The 20230-nt window shown below is 35.7% G+C and overlaps 1 protein-coding gene across 10 annotated transcripts in view; it reads right to left on the bottom strand.

The window, feature by feature from the left end:
* Window positions 1-16360: 16360 nt before the first annotated feature.
* cfi (complement factor I) overlaps window positions 16361-20230 on the bottom strand; it is a 74925-nt gene continuing 71055 nt past the window's right edge. For all 10 annotated transcript variants that reach the window (XM_051096565.1, XM_051096567.1, XM_051096564.1 and 7 more), the window contains one exon: window positions 16361-16548. In XM_051096565.1, the coding sequence (XP_050952522.1) occupies window positions 16475-16548 (74 nt within the window). In that variant the 3' untranslated portion in view covers window positions 16361-16474. The remainder of the gene's footprint in view (window positions 16549-20230) is intronic.

Here is a 20230-nt window from a genome sequence, read left to right as displayed (position 1 = left end):
TTAATTACATTAATTAATGGCACCTTACTTTTCCCGTAAGGTGCAGCTATTTTGTAAATTTTATGCGTCTTGCTTCCTGTTTCATCAGCGTCCAGTTATTTCTAGCTGTACAAAACAGCTCATTTTGCGGCTTCATATTGCGAACTGGTGTGCTTTACCATATTATTTTAATGTTCTTAATTATGAACACACTGGTTTGAAGTACAAGCAGTTTAATGTTTACTGCACTTGTTATTCTTCTCATTATTTTAATGAACCTGAAGTGTCGAAGAAAAACATGGATAAAAAGTTGTTTCAACACAAAAACAGTTTCATAAAAACATTAATAAATCCTATACTGATTTATCTGTTAATTTTCCCAATATAAACAATAGATTTTTAGTTTAAATTGAACATGAACTTTTTTTTTTAATGTCTGAAGAAACTTGCATCAAATATTTTGACCAGTTTCAAGTTGTAAACAGCCTTTCCTAGCATATATGGGAGAGTGGGGTAAGTTGAGCCACCCCCGTAACTTGGCAACTGTACACTATTCTTGTCATGTGACCATGTATTTTGGAATAACACATCATTTCTGCCAGACTGTGAAAAGGAGAAACACCCATTTACTTTAAAAATTGTTTTTGGCTTGTCAAAGTCAAATTTTAGGCTGTTACATCAAAGCAAATTTATCAGGTCTAAAAATATGTATGATGCATATATGTGATTTAGCATCATATAAAACCATGCAAATCATTTAGCTAAATATTGGCCTGAATTGGTAAGCTGGCTATCACTCGTTTCTTTGTCTATTGTTTGTCTTTTCATATGTTTATTCTAATCACTTGTTTATTTGTTATCTGTGTCTTGTCACTTGTGATCCTGTCTGTGCACTGGAAGTTCTGTCACCAAGACAAATTCCTTGTGTGTGTAAGCACACTTGGCAATAAAGCTCTTTCTGATTCTAATTTTCAGGGTAAGTTGCTAAAGGAAGGTCGATTTGTTTATAAAAGTTGCTAAATGACGTTGTGACGTATTGTGCGCACTGGCTCATGGGGACTCATGGGTCTCCGTGGGAACCTAAATTAGCCTATATGTTATACAGAATGATGTTTTACTTATTTATTTATTTTATTCATATATTTGTTAAACCAAAAAAAATGCATAACGTTTTTTTTATGTTTAGGGGTATGGTTAAGGTAAGGGGACAGAATATACAGCCATGAAGAACAACAGGAATATGAGTATATTCCAAATTTAAGAAATGCCGTCTAATCCAGGCCACAGACTTTCAGAGTTCAGTTACATCCCTGCTCCAACACACTGTAGTTTTCAAATAATATTCTGATTCATAGCTGAAAGTTTTCTTTGTTTCTGTGCTGCATCCTCAGAGCAAGTGCTAAACCCTTTTATTCCCTCCACCCACCCAATCTCACGCCAAATAGGATACCTTCACAGGCCTTATAAATGACACCTGTGCTCACATTTGTTCCCCTTGTATTTGTTAAACCATTAGAGGACTGTGATCTCTACTTCTTATCCGATATTTTGTGTGTGTAATTACCAATGCAAGTGCCTTATGTTCTATTAATTCACTTCTCATTTTTATGTATGCTCATGTTAGATACATTTTAATCTATATTTGAAGATCTAGCTGACCTTCAGCACTGTCTCTGTTCTTTTCAGGTGTGTTTAACTAGGGTTTAAGATAAACACTGCAGGGCTGTGACCCAGAATAAACTAGATTAATAAATAGATTAACAATAGATTAAGAACAGTAGGTGGCGGTGCGCGCTCTTGACGGAAAAAGCTACGCAATCTGCGTCATTGCCAATGACTGGGCGTAGACACACTTCATACAAGAAGGCAAAAACAAAGAGTATAGAAGTACCAAGAGGCGAAACTCTGTACTGATATGGGCAACAGTCTATAGATGGCGCTGCGGAGGCGTTGCCGCCATTTTGGACTGACACCTGCAAAAAGTGTGTAGAAGATGCGAGCGAGCAAGTGGCTGAAACGTAAGCAGTGTGCTGCAATAAATTGCAGCAATTATCAATCCACCAGGCATGATTTTGCGTTTCACCAGTGTGTAACAAGGAAGAGTGCAAGACATCACTTGTGTACTTGGTAAAATTATTTAACAGGATTAGAATTAATCATGTTGCGCACCCAAAATCGGCACATCTCTCAGCCTAATCAGAAACGCAACAGGAAATTTTTAAAGATAACTCATCAGTAAATTCTTGATCTTTTTTGTGACACACGTGTACCACAATCGTTCTCTTCCACTTCCATTCTACTCCATTCTTATATCTTACAATCTCTTACAGAATTTTCTCTCTCACATAAACACAAAATTGCTGCTGATAGTTTTGATCTTTTACTACCACTTCCACTTTATTTATGTTACTATTTACGGTTAATGTTAAATGTGTGCACTTGATACAGTACAAAAATATTCTCTCTCTTAATCTCTTCTAACACAATTGCCGGTGGTGGTTTTGATCTCTGTTGCTTACTTGATTTTGATCTATTACTATTTTCAGTTCAGTGTTCACTTAATACATGACAAATTACAGAGACCTCACAATAGTTGGAGTCCTTGAGACGATGGTTGCTAGGTGTTCATATTTTGTGGTAAATTTGAACAGTTTTTTATGAATGTGTACCATTTTTTTTATAAATGTATTTTTTAATAAAAAAAAAAAATTACATTGTGAATAAATAAATTTGAGTGTGTCTGACTCTATCACTACCAAACATCGAATCTGGTTATTTCACTACATTAAGTTTTTAACTTAACAAGGAAAAAAAATACAATAGAACATAGATATGGGTAAGTAAAGGGTTTGCAGTAATTGTATCGGTTTACTTGGTAAACAGTAAGCAGTATGAAACAGTCTAGTCAATTGGTGAAGGGGACCTGTCTATAATATTTAATTTAGATATAAATACATATATATACAAACTTTACATAAGTCATTGTAAGTTGGTCAAGCGCGACTGGCTCGTATTATTCTACGGCGTTTTGTGTAGGTGTCAGTCCAAAATGGGGGCAGCACAGTTATGTCATGGGCGGAACTGTTGCTATGGAGCGTTCTATTGAGTTTCGCCTCTTGGTACTTCTATACTCTTTGGCAAAAAGGTGGATGAGTTGTATCGCGAATCATCTGTCCAACGTGATCACAGTTGAATAAAAACATTGTAAGTTAGGCCTATTAATTGTAATGATTTCATTTCAAACAACGAATAAATTGATAAAGCGAGCAAACAACACAGTATCAAAGGAGCTTTTTGAAACTCCGAATCAGGAAACCAGGCGCGTAGTAAAATGATTTACTGTTTCGAAGCGCTTCAATCGGATCGCGAATCATTTGCTTTAGATCGGGACTTAGAAGCAGGTTCGCAGGATGTTTTTATCCAGGGATAAAAATAATTCAGCAGAGGCAGGGATGCAGCAAATCGCACCCTGCTTATACATAAAGCGGCAGCGCTCTGGATCCGCTGCAGGCTGTAAACTAAACCCCCATCCCGTCCCCCGGCGGTAATGGTACGGACCAACCGCGAGCGCAAAACACAAAAAATGGAAAATCAGAATAACGAGTCATGTTTTAAGGTAAGTTTGACTGTTTTCAGTTTAAAATAGTTTTCAGTTTAAAAGTTTGAAAGATTAAAGTCTGAATATTTTGAAGGCAATACAGTCTGTTAGAAAAACAGATAGATATGGTGTTGCTGTGTGGTTGCTAGGTTACTCAGGGTGGTTGCTAGGGTACCTCGGGTGGTTGCTAGGGTGTTGCTATGTGGTTGCTTGGGTATCCAGGGTGGTTGCTAGGGCGGTTGCTAAGGTGTTGCTAGGCAGTTGCTAGGGTATTCAGGGTGGTTGCTAGAGTGTTACTAGGCGGTTGCTAGGGTACCCGGGGTGGTTGCTAAGGTGTTGCTAGGCGGTTGCTAGGGTACCCAGGGTGGTTGCTAAGGTGTTGCAAATCGCACCCTGCTTATACATAAAGCGGCAGCGCTCTGGATCCGCTGCAGGCTGTAAACTAAACCCCCATCCCGTCCCCCGGCGGTAATGGTACGGACCAACCGCGAGCGCAAAACACAAAAAATGGAAAATCAGAATAACGAGTCATGTTTTAAGGTAAGTTTGACTGTTTTCAGTTTAAAATAGTTTTCAGTTTAAAAGTTTGAAAGATTAAAGTCTGAATATTTTGAAGGCAATACAGTCTGTTAGAAAAACAGATAGATATGGTGTTGCTGTGTGGTTGCTAGGTTACTCAGGGTGGTTGCTAGGGTACCTCGGGTGGTTGCTAGGGTGTTGCTATGTGGTTGCTTGGGTATCCAGGGTGGTTGCTAGGGCGGTTGCTAAGGTGTTGCTAGGCAGTTGCTAGGGTATTCAGGGTGGTTGCTAGAGTGTTACTAGGCGGTTGCTAGGGTACCCGGGGTGGTTGCTAAGGTGTTGCTAGGCGGTTGCTAGGGTACCCAGGGTGGTTGCTAAGGTGTTGCAAATCGCACCCTGCTTATACATAAAGCGGCAGCGCTCTGGATCCGCTGCAGGCTGTAAACTAAACCCCCATCCCGTCCCCCGGCGGTAATGGTACGGACCAACCGCGAGCGCAAAACACAAAAAATGGAAAATCAGAATAACGAGTCATGTTTTATGTTTGTTCAAAAATCTTATTCGGATGCCACAACCTAAACTTGTAGACTAGAAAATTAAACAGAGGGACAATTATTCGTTTGTGAGGTATTTGAAAAAAAAAAAAAACGGAAAATGAAAGTTTGAAGCCAAATTTTATCCGATTAATTTTGACGGTGCAAATTGAACAAAGAACTGCAAACCGTTACACGGACCGTAACAATATGGCTATCTTAAGTTGGCTGATATAGATATGATTTTCAGGAATGGAATTTTGAGAAAAACGGGTTTAAAGTGAGACGGCTTTCACTTTCACTTCACGGGTTTAACAAGATCTGTCTGTCAAATCAGGAGCGCTATACTGCATCATCACACAAATACACTAACGTTTGTTTTCCGTTTTTTATCATGGCCATAGTCACCAAACTTTTGATCAGCCCTTTTATGTTTAGATACCTTTAAGTTTACATTTAGAAAAATGCGCGCAGCCCAGCTGTTCACTGTGCTTAAAAGTTCACTGGACTCTTCCTCTTTAGTAACTTACTTCATCCTTTATTTCTGGATGTGAAATAGTCAATTATAATAAGATTAAGCGAGCAGCTAAGTTACAGTATTTAAGATTGCCTTGTTGTGCTCCGCCATCTCACGATATGAAGAATAAATAAAAAACCTTGCCTGCGACCTATTTTTCGAATTTCCTGAAAACGTCCCAGCGCTTTCCCAGATCGCATCACAATTGATTATATTAAACCAATTTATTGTTTATTATGTAAATCTATTATTTATTATGTAAACCAGGCCGACAAAAAAGGTCTTCTTCACATGTAAAATCATCCTCTTCAAATCCGTAACATACACACTCTCATTACTGTAAATCGTATGAAATGTCTCTCCTCCTGCGAAGATGGCGAATCAGCATCAACAACTTCATCTTTGCAGCCGACACTGACTCAGAAAACAGTTTAGCAATAAGTACATGAAATATGTTACAGCTATTTTTACCTAGACATTCATTGTCATTCCTTTAGTCAGCAAGCTTTATTCGTTCGCTTGAGCGCGGAACAGGCTATAAACGGCTCACTGGTTTAATATAGTATAGTTAATTTAATATAAACGTGTGATTTCTAATGGCTCAAACGAGCGACTACAATAGAACTTATAATAATAATAATAAGAAGAAGAAGAAGAAGAAGAAGAAGAAGAAGAAGAAAGGAATAACTAACAACGTGCCGTTGAAGTACAGAAAAAAAGTGCCATGACGAAGTTCTTGTTTGGCAAAAATAATATAAGTTAACTAGATAGTAAAGTTCGTACACAAACTTTAAGTTGGCTTGAAAAAGCCTAGCCAGAAAGTTTAAAAAGTTTTAAGGTAAGTTTGACTGTTTTCAGTTTAAAATAGTTTTCAGTTTAAAAGTTTGAAAGATTAAAGTCTGAATATTTTGAAGGCAATACAGTCTGTTAGAAAAACAGATAGATATGGTGTTGCTGTGTGGTTGCTAGGTTACTCAGGGTGGTTGCTAGGGTACCTCGGGTGGTTGCTAGGGTGTTGCTATGTGGTTGCTTGGGTATCCAGGGTGGTTGCTAGGGCAGTTGCTAAGGTGTTGCTAGGCAGTTGCTAGGGTATTCAGGGTGGTTGCTAGAGTGTTACTAGGCGGTTGCTAGGGTACCCGGGGTGGTTGCTAAGGTGTTGCTAGGCGGTTGCTAGGGTACCCAGGGTGGTTGCTAAGGTGTTGCTAGGCGGTTGCTAGGGTACCCGGGTAGGTTACTAAGGTGTTGCTAGGCGGTTGCTAGGGTGTTGCTAAGCGGTTGCTAGGGTGTCCAGGGCGGTTGCTAGGGTGTTGCTAGGCGGTTGCTAGGGTACTCAGGCTGGTTGCTAAGGTGTTACTATGTGGTTGCTAGGGTACTCAGCATGGTTGCTAGGGTGTTGCTAGGCGGTTGCTAGGGTACTCAGGCTGGTTGCTAAGGTGTTACTATGTGGTTGCTAGGGTACTCAGCATGGTTGCTAGGGTGTTGCTACATGGTTGCTAGGGTATCCAGGGTGGTTGCTAGGGTGTTGCTAGGCGGTTGCTAGGGTACTCAGGCTGGTTGCTAAGGTGTTGCTAAGCGGTTGCTAGAGTACTCAGGGTGGTTGCTATGCTACCTGGGGTGGTTGCTAAGGTGTTGTTAGGCGGTTGCTAAGGTACTAGCCTGTTACTAGCCTGATTCTAGCATGATTAGCAAGTTGCTAGCATGATTAGCATGTTGTTATCATGTTTCTAGCATGATTAGCATGTTACTAGCATGATTCTAACATGGTTAGCAAGTTACTAGCATGTTTCTAGGATGATTAGCATGTTACTAACACGATTAACGTTACTAGCATGTTTCTAGCATCATTAGTATGTTACTAGCATGATTCTAGCATGATTAACATGTTACTAGCATGTTGCTGGCATAATTAGCATGATTAGCATACTGCTAACATGATTTAAATAGATTAGAAATATTAGATGAGTTTGAATGAGTCTAAATGGATTAGTAATAGAACATAGAAGTGAAGCTTCATTTAGTCTCAAAGGATTCTTGGAGTTTAGATTTGAATTTTGACAGTTGGAGTTGGCTTATGAACATCAATGTAAGTCTATGGGATTTTTTGGTGGGGTTGACGGTGTGGTTTACGAAAACCGTAAGCCGGATCAGTCTGAAAAGATATAGCAACCCGAGTCAGACCAGTCTGCAGGTCTGGGCCGAGTTTGGTGGCTGTAGCTTAAAAGCTCTAGGAGGAGATACGTTTTAAAAAAGGGTCTCAGAAGAAGAAGAAGAAGAAGAAGAAGAAGAAGAAGAAGAAGAAGAAGTTTAAATACAATATCAGTAAGTTGGCTTTTTCAAGCCAACTTAATAAAGTTATATCTAGTGGTCGCCGATTTTCTTAGGCTCAGCTGCGTGTGGATCGCGTGCTGTGTGTGTGTGTGTGTGTGTGGATTAGGCTAAAAGGGCGGAACGAAAGTCTCAAAATTCAAATGAATCAAATAGAATAGATTCAGAAGAGATGTGAATGAATGCACACATGTCGGCCGATCCACAAATGAACATTTTAATCGTCACATGCACGAACTGTAATACTGTAACTGTAAGACACCGGTTGAGATGCATTTGTTTCAGTGTAGTGACGCAAATGTGCGAATTTTTCGAATCGCGTACACGTTAATGAATTGCACTGGGCCTTGTTCATTGGTAGTTGTGTGTGTGGGTATTGTGAAATGCTGTAAACTGCGAAAATGAAGTCTCAAAATCCAAATGAACTGAACAAGATTGACTCCAGCAAGACCTCAATAAATGCACGCGTGTCACCTGATCCACAAATGCACTGATTCCTTTTTGCATGAGAAATTTATGATATATTAATGCAGAACAGAACATTTTTATTTGCAAACATGTCTGTATTTGTACAAATCGCCGCACAATCATTTAAACCCGAATTCCACAGACTCAAATTGAAAGGCATTTGTTTGTGGATTGTAAGATACATGCATAAAACTGATCCAGTACATGGATAATTGTGCGTGCATCTATTAATCGTTTTGAGTCTAATATCATCCCATAGCTAACAAGTATGATGGAACCCTACAGAAATATACAAAAATATTAAATGTATTTTCTTAACTTTTTTCAGGTTATTTTATATTATCAGAAAATGTTAAAACTGCTTGCGATTTCTGACTGGTATCTGAAGTTAATGTTTATTAATATAAAATGTATCTGACGCCAAATCCACCAGATCGCAGACAAATATGATCTAACCGTGCAAAAATATGAAATGTATTTATTTGACACCAAAGCCCTGACACTTATTTGAAGTTATTTTATATTAACAGAAAATGTTTTTATTTAACAAAAACTGCTTGTGATTGCTAACTGGTATCTGAAGTTAATGTTTATTAATATAAAATGTATCTGACGCCAAATCCACGAGATCGCTAACAAGTATGATGGAACCGTACAGAAATATACAAAAATATTAAATGTATTTATTTGTAACCCAGATAGTTAATTTAATATTCTAATAAGTCTCTAATATTTATATAAAAAAAATTAATTCATGCCACTGAAAAACTAAAGGACTAAAAAAAAAAAAAACTCATTAAGTAACATTTATTTGCATCATTATAAATAATTAAAAGAAACTGAGTTTCCCGAGCTGATTACTGATTGGTGAGGTGAAAGGTTAGCTCCGCCCTTGCTGGAAAAGTTGCTGATCAGCAGGAAGAGAATAGAGAAAACACGAAAAAGTTGTGAACGATGCGAGAGTGAGAGCAAACAGTTAAATCATTCAGCGATGGATTATTAACAGATTAAGAAATAACTTTGCAAGATATTGTTTCTTATAAATTTATGCTTTGAGAGAAACGCGACTAGAAACAGCACTGAAAGAAAGAAGCAGCGAGAAGCTGGTGAAATCGAGCTTAATCTGTATTTCTTCGGAGAAATATATAATTTACTTTTTCCTTTTTGATACGTTTCTTCTTGGCCGTTTTTTTGTTTTGTTTTTTTCATGTGTTTTTTTTTTTTTTTTTTTTTTTTTTTTTTTCATTTTGTTTTCCTCTCTCTTTGAATGTTTGAAGAACTGCTGCTGTGATTCTGAATCTTGTCCGGGCCGTGGATTCCTGTTCCTGGTTTGGACTGGCGAGCCATCCCAACATTTTGTACCTGGAAACAGAGTAAAAAGTCATTTTTTTTCGATCGGGTAGGACAGAATTGCACACATTCACATTTTAAGATTACCTGGACTCAGGGGGCGTTTCTAGGATTTTAAAACATCCGGGCTGATGTCAAAACATCAGGGGCTAGTGGTGTTGGGTGGGAGCTCACATCATGCTCACATAAGATTTTGTTAGACACAGGTGGTTGAACCTGGATAGGGTCTGGGGGCATTAAACTGGGGGTTAAAGACCTTGTCACACTATGAACAATAGTAAATAGTAATCACTGCAAATAGCAAACATATCAAAGTATTATAACCAAATTTTACAAAAATTTGGTTATAATGCTATAACTATTTGTTAGACAAATAAAATAATACATTTGAAGATGTATTTATAACTGTCGCAAATATATAGTTGCATGCAAAAAGAGGGCCCTATTTTTCCCCCAAAATTTCGCTATTTATTTATTTATTTTAAATTCCGTCTTTTGTTTTCATTTTTCTGGACTTCTTTTTAATGGTTAAATTTAATTTTATTAATCAAAATGTAATTAATCATGTGTAATTAATTAAAACCATAAATCTTATACAATTTACCGTCAATTTATCAAAAGTTAAGAAAAAATACATGTTTAGGACCCCATGAAATGTTTTATTTTTTTCTCACCTTATGTTTTATTGTTACCAAATATGTTTTAGCATTGTCTGTTTATTTGAATGCATAAAAACAACTTTTATTTATTTTTAGAATAGCCTTGGAATTCTGTGTTGTGTATTTTTCTGGTTATTAAATGAAGGTATAAAATATTAAATAAATTGATCTTCTAATGAAAATGATTTTATTTTTGGCAAATAAAGGGGATTTACTATTTTTAAAACATGGAAAAAATATTATGTGGAAAAAACTGTATAAATATTAATTAATTAATAGCAGTAGTAGTAGGCACGTACACTGTAAAAAATAATTCTGTGGCTTTGTAAATATCACAAAAATAAAAACTTGTATTAACTTAATAAAATCTCTGAGTATCATTAAAGAGATTATTTGATTTAGGCTTACCAAAATTAATAAGTAAAAATCCCACAGTTTATTTTATCTCTAATTTACTTGTTCTGCTTAAGTATGTTTTAATAAAAAAAATTAAGCATTTAACTAACAAATTATATTGTTCACATGTCCTTAATGTTTTCGGTACATTTAAATGAAAATATTTGAGAAAGTTGCAATAAAACTTGTCAGTTTTATAAACAGAAATTATTGCTTATTTTCTATCAATTTCTTTTGTATTTTGCATCGACTTAAGAAATTGAGTAAGTTTCGCGGCTATCGTGATCACGTGGACACAACGACCGCGGTCAACAACGGGAAATCTGCTGCTGGTCACAAGAAAACTGAGGCTTAAACCACCTTAAGTCTCCTTTAAAAATGCAGGTAAGTCAGTATTAACAGTTAATGAAATATTGGCTGTGTTTTCGGGCACGTAAAAAGTTCGGTGTAATTTTACAATCAATGCTGTTGCAGCCACGCTGCTCTGTGGTAACGTTAACAACGCAAGCATTTCTAGAATCACTGTGGCTTTGTAGTTTTTTTTTTTTTTTTTTCAAACCACTAAATATTTAGCTAAAATACGGTTAATACACCTCAGCAATTTGAAATGTATGTAAAATTTCCTATTTTAAAGCAGCATAGCCTGCCCGTGTATGAGGGAGTGTCCGTATTACTGTTTAACGTTAACCGCCGAGTTGGTTTCGTCATTGTTATTCACTTGTGTGATGCGCATATACGTGTGAGTAATTGCAGAAAACAGCGACTAAACTAGTCTATCCGTAGTCCAGCAGTTGTAACTGGTGTAATGGGACAAATCCCGGTGCGCTGCAGCGTCAGTGGCCAGTTGAAATAAACCTTTTTTATCGGCCGTCGCTCTGGGTGAGTTCTAACACTGTGTCGGAATAGCCAAAAACTACAACATTACTGTGTGTGAAAAGCTAACGTAACGTCTCTTTGTATAACTCGTAATTACAACTGTAAACTCGGTGCAAAGTTTTCCCGGAGCCCCTGCTCACATTTGTACTAAAGCACCGAAACATCACCCGGAATCAGTCAAATGGTGGAGGAATAACGTAGTGAAGAAATTATCGCGCAAAATCAACCATGGTTTTATTGTAGTAAAATGTATTAAGTTAACCATGTTTTTGGCAGCTTCATTACTATTTGTATTGGACAGTTTTACTACAAATATCATGGATAAGAGATATGGTTAATGTATTAATGTGTTTTTTTTTTTTTTTTTTTTTTTTTTGTAGTAACACTGGCTAATTTTTAAAGGGGCAGTCAACCACTACCCTACTGTTATTAATTTGAAGTGTAAATCTATAAATCTCATGGTCAAAACATTTGTTTTACAGCACTGACATCATCGTCCAAAAACATCTAAATAACAACACAAGGCAGGAGGTAAGAGCAGTTTACTATAATATTTCAGTATATGTGAAAATATAATGTTTCAGCATATATGAAATGTTAAAAAAAAAAAAAACTTTAATAAGGTTTCATAAAATGGTAAACCTCATGTTTCAGCCTTTAGATAAAGAAAAGGTTTAGGTCAAAATAATAATTGATTAATAAATTATTTAATGTATTTTATCTTTATCTGTTTTATGTAATATTAGCTCTAACCTGCTATTCTTTATATTTGTCTCTTCAGGATGTTGCTGATCCACCTATTGGTGTTCAAGAGGAATTAGCTGTCCTCAACCAACTCTGTGATCTTAGCAGAGCCTGCTCCTGTCTTGTGGGATTGACATGTGCCTTGGACCTGTGATACCCCAAGAACTTTAAAGGGTTAGCTCATCCAAAAATGAATATTAGCCCATGATTTACTTACCCTCAAAGCATCCTAGGTGTATATGACTTTCTTCTTTCTAACAAATTCAATCTGAGTTATATTAAAATTTGTTCTGGCTCTTCCAAGCTTTATAATGGCATTGGGCTTGTGTGAGGCACTTTTTATCATGGATGGATGCACTTTATCTGATTTTTGTTTGGACTGTTGAACACTACAACCCACCCAATGCCATTACAGAGCTTGGAAGAGCCAAGACAATGTTTAATATAATTCCGATTGGATTTGTCTAAAAGTAGAAAGTCATATACACCTAGGATGCCATGAGGGTGAGTAAATCATGGGCTAATATTCATTTTTGGATGAACTAACCCTTTAAATATACTTTGGAGGTCTTTTGAAACCTTTTTCTGGAGTTAGATCTGCTGAAACTTTCAACAAAGGTTCAATAACGAAAAAAATAACTTATTATATATATATTATTTTCCATTGTCCACGTGTTGTATAATTGTAAAAATGCATTTTGGTTTGGTGTTGTTGTTTTTTAATGTCAGATTTAATTGTACTCAGCCTTTTAATTTTTGTAAGGTCAAGTAATTTTTGATGATTTTTTTTTCTTTGCAAGTCTACATATCCACAGTTCAGTGGCTAAAATTTCAATTTATTTAACATGTTGTCATTTGCAAAGTATACCAGGTTAAACTATAGTTAAAGAGATAGTTCACCCAAAAATGAAAATTAGATCATTAATTACTCACACTCATGTTGTTCCAAACCACGAAGACCTTTATTCATATTCAGAACACAAATAAAGAGATTTTTGACTGAAATCAAGATCTCTCTGGCCCTCGATAGACAGCAAGGGAAATGAAAAGTTCAAGGCCCAGAAATGCAGTAAAGACATCAATAAAATGGTCAATTTGACATCAGTGGTTCAATTATAGTTAAATAAAGTTATTTTACTTTTCTTTGCGCACAAAAAGTATTCCTGTAGCTTCATATAATTATGGTTGAACCACTGATGTCACATGGACTATTTTAATAATGTCCTTACTACATTTCTGTGACTTGATATGGGTAGGACCTTTGCTGTCTATGGAGGATCAGAAAGCTCTTGGATTTCATCAAAAATATATATATGTGTTCTGATGATGAACCAGAGGTCTTACGGGTTTGGAACAACATGAGGGTAAGTAATTAATGACAAAATTTTATTTTTTTTTTGTGAACTAACCCTTTAATGACATGTTTTTATCTTTGGTCTAATTTGGTAAGCAACGGTTAATGCCTATTATTTTAAATGTTATTTTTGATGAATTTTGTATGTTTGTAAGTGTCCACAGTTCAGTGGCTAAAATGTATGTAACAAGTTGTCATTTGCAAAGTATGGTTGAAATGCAGTTATGGTCAAATATGGCAAATAAAAGTGTAATTAAAATACTGTGTTTTGTTTGTCATTTAATTTTGTTATATTTATTGTAAAGTACAATACAATTAAAAATATATAAGTAAAAAAAAAAAAAGGATATTTGTATATACAAAATATAAATTAAATCTACTCAATTTTTTTGTTTCGGATTTACTATTGAATTACTATTGCATTGCATAAAGATTTTAATTATATTTACTCAATTTTATTTAAAAAATTAATTAATTGAATTAGTTGAATCTACTTAATTTTTTTAGTTACATTTACTTGATTCTTAAAGTATATTTCAATGATTTCACAACTTTTAAATTTACTTAATATTTTTCAGTGTAAAAATGTTTCACCAAAAAAATTGAGTAGATCATAGAAAAATTTTTTAGAGTGTACATTATACTGAATGGTTAATGAAGTTAAACCGAACTTTTACTTTGACGGGTTGCCGTGAATACCTTTAAATTTCTGTGTGTATATTTGACACTTGTTTTACTTAAATGAAACAGTGAAATGCTCATGAAGTGACTCTCAGAGCAGTTCTGGAGATGTTGTTAATGCAGTATTACAAGTAAAGAAACCGCGCGTCCGCCCCGTTCATTTATAAAAAGACACGCAGAACATGCAGGATTCATATTTAAATAGTCTTTTGCGGCATAATATTTACAGATACTAGTCCATATCGCGACTTGATTTAAGTGTAATGACCAACTTTTGATTAATTCATTCAGACTTCCGTGGAAATCATAGGGCCATACAAAAAAAAATAATAATAATAAAAAAAAAAAAAAAAAAAATTAGCCCTAGCGACGCCCCTGCCGGGATTTCCCTGATACAGAAGTTTTTTTTTGTTTGTTTTTTTTGCTCACGGATTTAACTGCTTCTCCCATTGATGAACATTACTGTTCCTGAACAATTGGAATTAAGACTCTGATTGAAGACTGTTTTCTGCACTTGAAACTGAGAGACTGATACTGAAACTGAGAACTAAGGGTTCATTTCAGAGATTGATGTTGAACTTTGGAAACTGATTTTGATACACTGAACTCGGTTTGAACTCTGATTTTTTTTTTGTTGTTATTGTCTTGAACTATTGTTGGTTATTGTTACCTATTTGGGTTTTGTTTGTTTTTAATCTCAAAAGATTACAATTCATTCAAAGACACAAAACAAACAGAACAATACACTTACTTTTTCCTTGATTTCCTGCATTTCAGTAGTTTTTGAAGTTATTATATTTTGCTGTCTTTTGCTCTAGTGAGTCGACCCTTGTCTTCTGACTTCTGGTCCAAGTAATCCCACGTAGTTGCTGCTGCATCGCAGTTGTGGTCACACCGTAATTTAGAAACCGTGAATCAAAAGCTACCTAGTTCGCGCTACATATTTGACACCAAAGCCCTGATACTTTTTTCAAGTTATTTTATATCAACAGAATGTGTTTTTATGTGACAAAAACTGCTTGCGATTGCTGACTGGTATCTGAATTTATTAATATAAAATGTATCTGACGCCAAATCCAGGAGATCGATAACAAATATGATGGAACCATACAGAAATATACAACAATATTAACTGTATTTTCTCAACTTTTGTCAAGTTACTTTATATTAACAAAAATGTTTTTTTTTTATTTGAGAAAAACTGTTTGCGATTGCTGACTGGTATCTAAAATTAATGTTTATTAATATAAAATGTATCTGACGCCAAACACAGGAGATCGCTAACAAGTATGATGAAACCCTACAGAAATATACCAAAATATTAAATGTATTTATTTGAAACCAAAGCCCTGACACTTTTTTCAAGGTATTTTATATGAACAGAAAATGTTTTTATTTGACACAAACTGCTTGCGATTGCTGACTGGTATCTGAAGTTAATGTCAATTAATATAAAATGTATCTGACGCAAAATCCACCGAAATAACGACTTAGTATCTCGAAATAACGAGTTATTATGTCGGAATAACGAGATAAATTTTCTTTTTTTTTTTCTTCCCCCTTAAGTTTTTTTTTCCCCACCAAAAACGAGTTAAGTAGTCGAAATAACGACTTAATATCTTGAAATAACGAGTTATGTCGAAATAACGACATAAACTTTATTTTTTTTCCTCCCCTCCACTTAGGTTTTCTTTTTTTTTTCCCCCACCATGCGGTTCAGGGCTTCCGTAGAGCACAGATAAAAATAAAGCACAGGTAAAAAAAAATAGAGCACAGATAAAATAAAGCACAGATTAAAAAATAGAGCACAGATGAAAATAGTATTTAATTTTTGAAAAATGTTGTTGCTGTTGTGTGTCTGATTTCTGAATTCCATTATTCCTAAGAACAAATACCAAGCTTGTGTAGAATATAAAAGTGCTTTTTTGAAGCTATTCTTGCATTTTTAATAAGTTCCTGAATGTTTATTTTGAGTAAATATAATCAAAATGCAACAAAATCTATCATTACATAGTGATTTCTCCCCACTATAAATATACTGTAAATATATTTCTACAGTTCTTAATCATGTGTATTCAGTGTTTCTTACTGTATTAATTATGATATGATTTAAATATCATATATTGATCATTTATTTGAATACTGAATTAATTAAACAATATAAAGTAATGATTAATATAAAAATATCATATTTATTCAAATTCTATAATACACTCTAAAATCATAATTTTAGCACTAATATTACTCATATAATCACTCTTTGTTTGTCAATCCCTGCTATTTTGGAAGTAATTGCTGTACAGTTATGGTGAAAATACAATAAAAATGCAAACTAAAATAATCTGGTTTATGAGACACGGATCATAGTTGTGTAATCAGCACTTTATTAGGAGAAAAACATTCAGATGTTTTCAAAAGCACACAGTATGCGGTAACAGCATCAATCAGCAGATGTGAACTGGTCTGTTCCTTCATTTACTGGTTATATTTGGTAACGGCCGGCCAGCCTGTGTGGAAGCGGATCCAGTCCACCTTCCCCTCCAAATCACCTGACACAGAGAACAACCAATGACAGCGTCAAAATTATGGGCAACTTTAATGCATTCAAATGTTGGGGAACTCCCTGCAAAATAACTCTTTTTCTTATATGGGCTGCACTTGCTTGTTTGTTTTTAAAATAAAGTTTTATTTTTGGCAAATGTAATAGCCCTTTTACACCAAAAGTGAAATGAATACACCTCAAGACTACAGGAAATTCAGTAATTTCATGTGTGTACAGTAGAGGGCGCAGCTCAAACAAAATAGGATGCATTAGAAGAAAGTTCAATACTCATCAGCAATTTTTTTTAAAAATTAAACACAAATGTTATGTTTATTTAAAGTCATTTTTGCTTCTTAGTGTGGCTGTAGCTATCCAGTATTTTAGTAATCAAGTATTCTAACGATTATTCCATCGATTAATCAAGTAATCCAATAAGAAGCTTTTCTTTATTAAAGAGCAATACTAAATATACAAGAGAAAATAAGATAGGTCTCTTAAAATAAACTAATAGTTTTCTTTTTAGAAAAATTTACGTTTTTATTGCTGAAATTGCATACATTAACTAGATGAGTAAAGTTGGAGAACAAACTTTAAGTTGGCTTGAGAAAGCCTAGCCTGAAAGTTTGAAGCAGTTGTAATAGTATGAAATCAGCTAGCATGATTTAAAGGGGGTCGCACACCGGACGAGAAGCGCAGCGCCGCGTCGCGTCGCGCCACGTCTTTAAAATTCGAACACATGTGCTGCGTCCGAAATCGCATACTGGTTAAGTAGGTACTACATTTAAATATGAACGTACTACCCGACCGTTAAAAAGTACGTTCTATATAGTATGAATGTGGGTAGTATGAATGGAATTCGGACGTACTACATCCGCCATATTGATGTTGTCACGTGTCATGCGTCGTCACAACAGCGCGAAATTTAAAGAGACTGCTCCACTGCACGAACACCAGCACCGGCAATGTTCGGCGTTTTAACGTTGATTGGACAGACAGCTCAGAGAAGGCGTTGGTCAGCTGCTCGCAGATCACAGCTTTGTAGACAGCTTCTAGATTATTTGTCAAATAACGTTTCGATTTACAATGTTTAAACTTTCAATAAGTCATCCGTTTATTTAGATTGTGTTAAACAAGTGTAATTTAATCACAATAAACAACGTTTTTTTCCTGAGGTACTTACACTTGAAATGAGCCGCGTCTCCACCTTCCGCCATTTTTCGAATACAACGCATCCTCTCCCGGAGCCTCATGGGATAGGAAAGTGTCCATGGTATGCGTACTACAGAATTCGGGCGGAAGCAGTAGGTCATCCGGGTACTTCTCGCCTACTGAATTTCGAATACTATGAATTCGGACATACTACTCGCCTCGCATACTGTTTTTCGCATACTATATAGTAGGGAAGTATCCGATTTCGGACGCAGCAATAGTTTTCTATGAGTGTACGCACACCGGCGGCGCCATTCGGCGTCTGTCCGCGGCGCCCAGCTAGGACTCAGAACGCTGTTCAATTTCCTGCCGCGCCACAGAGCGCCATCTGCATAGTTTTATATTAAATAACATCATATTTGTCTCAAATCGTCTTATTACATTGAAAAAACAAGATACCACTACTGCAAAATACTACTTACATTAGGTTTACAGCTTGAAAAAATGTAAACCTATAGAATTAATTGTATAATCGTAGTTGTTTCATTTTATTTTTCTCTTGAGACATTTTACATACGCAAAATATAAAGTCTTATTTAACATTTGTCTATCGTACTGTAATTATATTCACTATCTTTGACTGCCACCTACTGGATTTACAAGGTCACAACCGTCACTTCAGTTAATTTAAATAGCGGTGTAGCGGAGCGACGAAAAACTTAGCAACGAAGTAGGGAAATACCCAGAATTATATCCTAAATTTGTGATCATTCTAAATGTATTTTATTAGACTGAATCATACAGTGAAAGATTGCACTGTTAATGCATACCTGTACTGTTAATGAGTGCACTGTACTCTGTGTTTTGAATGTTTCTGCAATATACTCATAATGTCAAATTGAACATCGTCAAAACAACAATTACAATATTATCGCAGCCCATATATATCGCACACCCCTTTATCTGGTGCATTTTTCTTGGCAACTAGGGAATATACACCCTGTATATTTATCTAGGACTATACAAATATTCAACGGTCACACTATGGTTTTCTTTATTTTCACCAGATCGATATTATAAATAGATTATAAACTGAAACCTAAACCTAAACTCACTGAAATAAAAAAAACTTTTCAAGGTGTTCGGTTACGTTTTCACTCCGGTTGGCTAGCTAACCTTAGCTAAACTATTTTGCTACAATGTAACATAGTTGCCTAGTAACAGACAGCCTACAAAAAAACAATAACAGACTTATAACACAGATTCTTTTAATTGATTAACGTTCAAAACTTAGCTATTATCAATTCAAATAATATATTTAGAATAATATTAATAATACATTTAGTTAAAAATCACCCATCTTGCAGCTCAGAACTTCATTGGAAAATGAGCTGGCGCGTATAGAATGTGCGCGTCCGGTGTGGGATACCTGGAGTTGTCCTAGGCGCCACGCGACGCGGCGCTGCGCTTCTCGTCCGGTGTGCGACCCCCTTAAGACATTGCTTACATGATTTAACATGTTGTTAACATGTTTTAGCATGATTAGCTTGTTGCTTGTATTTTTATAGGCTGATTACAATGTTGTTAGTATGATTAGCATGTTGTTAGCATAATTAGCAAATTACTAGAATGTTGTTAGCATGATTAGCAAGTTACTAGCATGTTTCTAGCCCGATTAGCATGTTACTAGCATGTTTCTAACATGGCTAACATATTACTAGCATGTTGTTAACATGATTGGCATGTTGCTATAATGATTAGCATGTTACTAGCATGTTGCTAGCATGATTAGCAAGTTACTAGCATGTTGCTAGCATGATTAACAAGTTATGCTGCGTTCACGCCATATTGTAATTACCGTAATTTCGAGATGACAACATGTAATGTTCTACTCAGAGCTGTTCACGTCCTCAGACTCGGAATTATGCTTTTTTTATGACAACGCTATCAATGCCTAAACAGAGCCTACGTTGGTCAGGTGGTACAGCGGTCATGTGTTTTAATTCGTAGCTATCAGAAAATTCCCAGTAAACAAATTCTAATTACGAGTTCTACGAGGATGTGAAGGCTTTTTACAAGTTGGAATCTCGTAATTATGGGAATTCCGATATGGTGTGAACGCACCTTCTAGGATGTTGCTAACATGATTAGCATGTTGCTAACACAATTAGCATGTTACTAGCATGTTGCTAGCATGATTTAGATAGCTAGATAGATTAATATGAGTCTAAATGGATTAGAAATGGTACATAGAAAGGAAGCTTGATTGAGGCTCAAGGGATTCTGGGAGTTTGAAGAGTGTTGCTCATTTGAACATTCCGTCAATGTAAGTCTATGGGATTTTTGGTGGTTTTGATAGTCTGGTTTTATGAAAACTGTAAGCCGGATCAGTCTGAAAAGATACAGCACACCGAGTCAGACCAGTCTGAAGGTCTGGACCGAGTTTGGTGGTTCTAGCTTGAAAGCTCTAGGAGGAGACAGATACCGAAATTTGGCTCAGAAGAAGAAGAATAATAATCTTAAATAGTAGATCAGTAAGT

Source organism: Labeo rohita, chromosome 23, assembly GCF_022985175.1.
Source record: "Labeo rohita strain BAU-BD-2019 chromosome 23, IGBB_LRoh.1.0, whole genome shotgun sequence".
Classification (NCBI taxonomy): Eukaryota; Metazoa; Chordata; class Actinopteri; order Cypriniformes; family Cyprinidae; genus Labeo; species Labeo rohita.
Note: the sequence above shows the minus strand (reverse complement) of the source record. Positions and strands in the feature narration are given on the sequence as shown.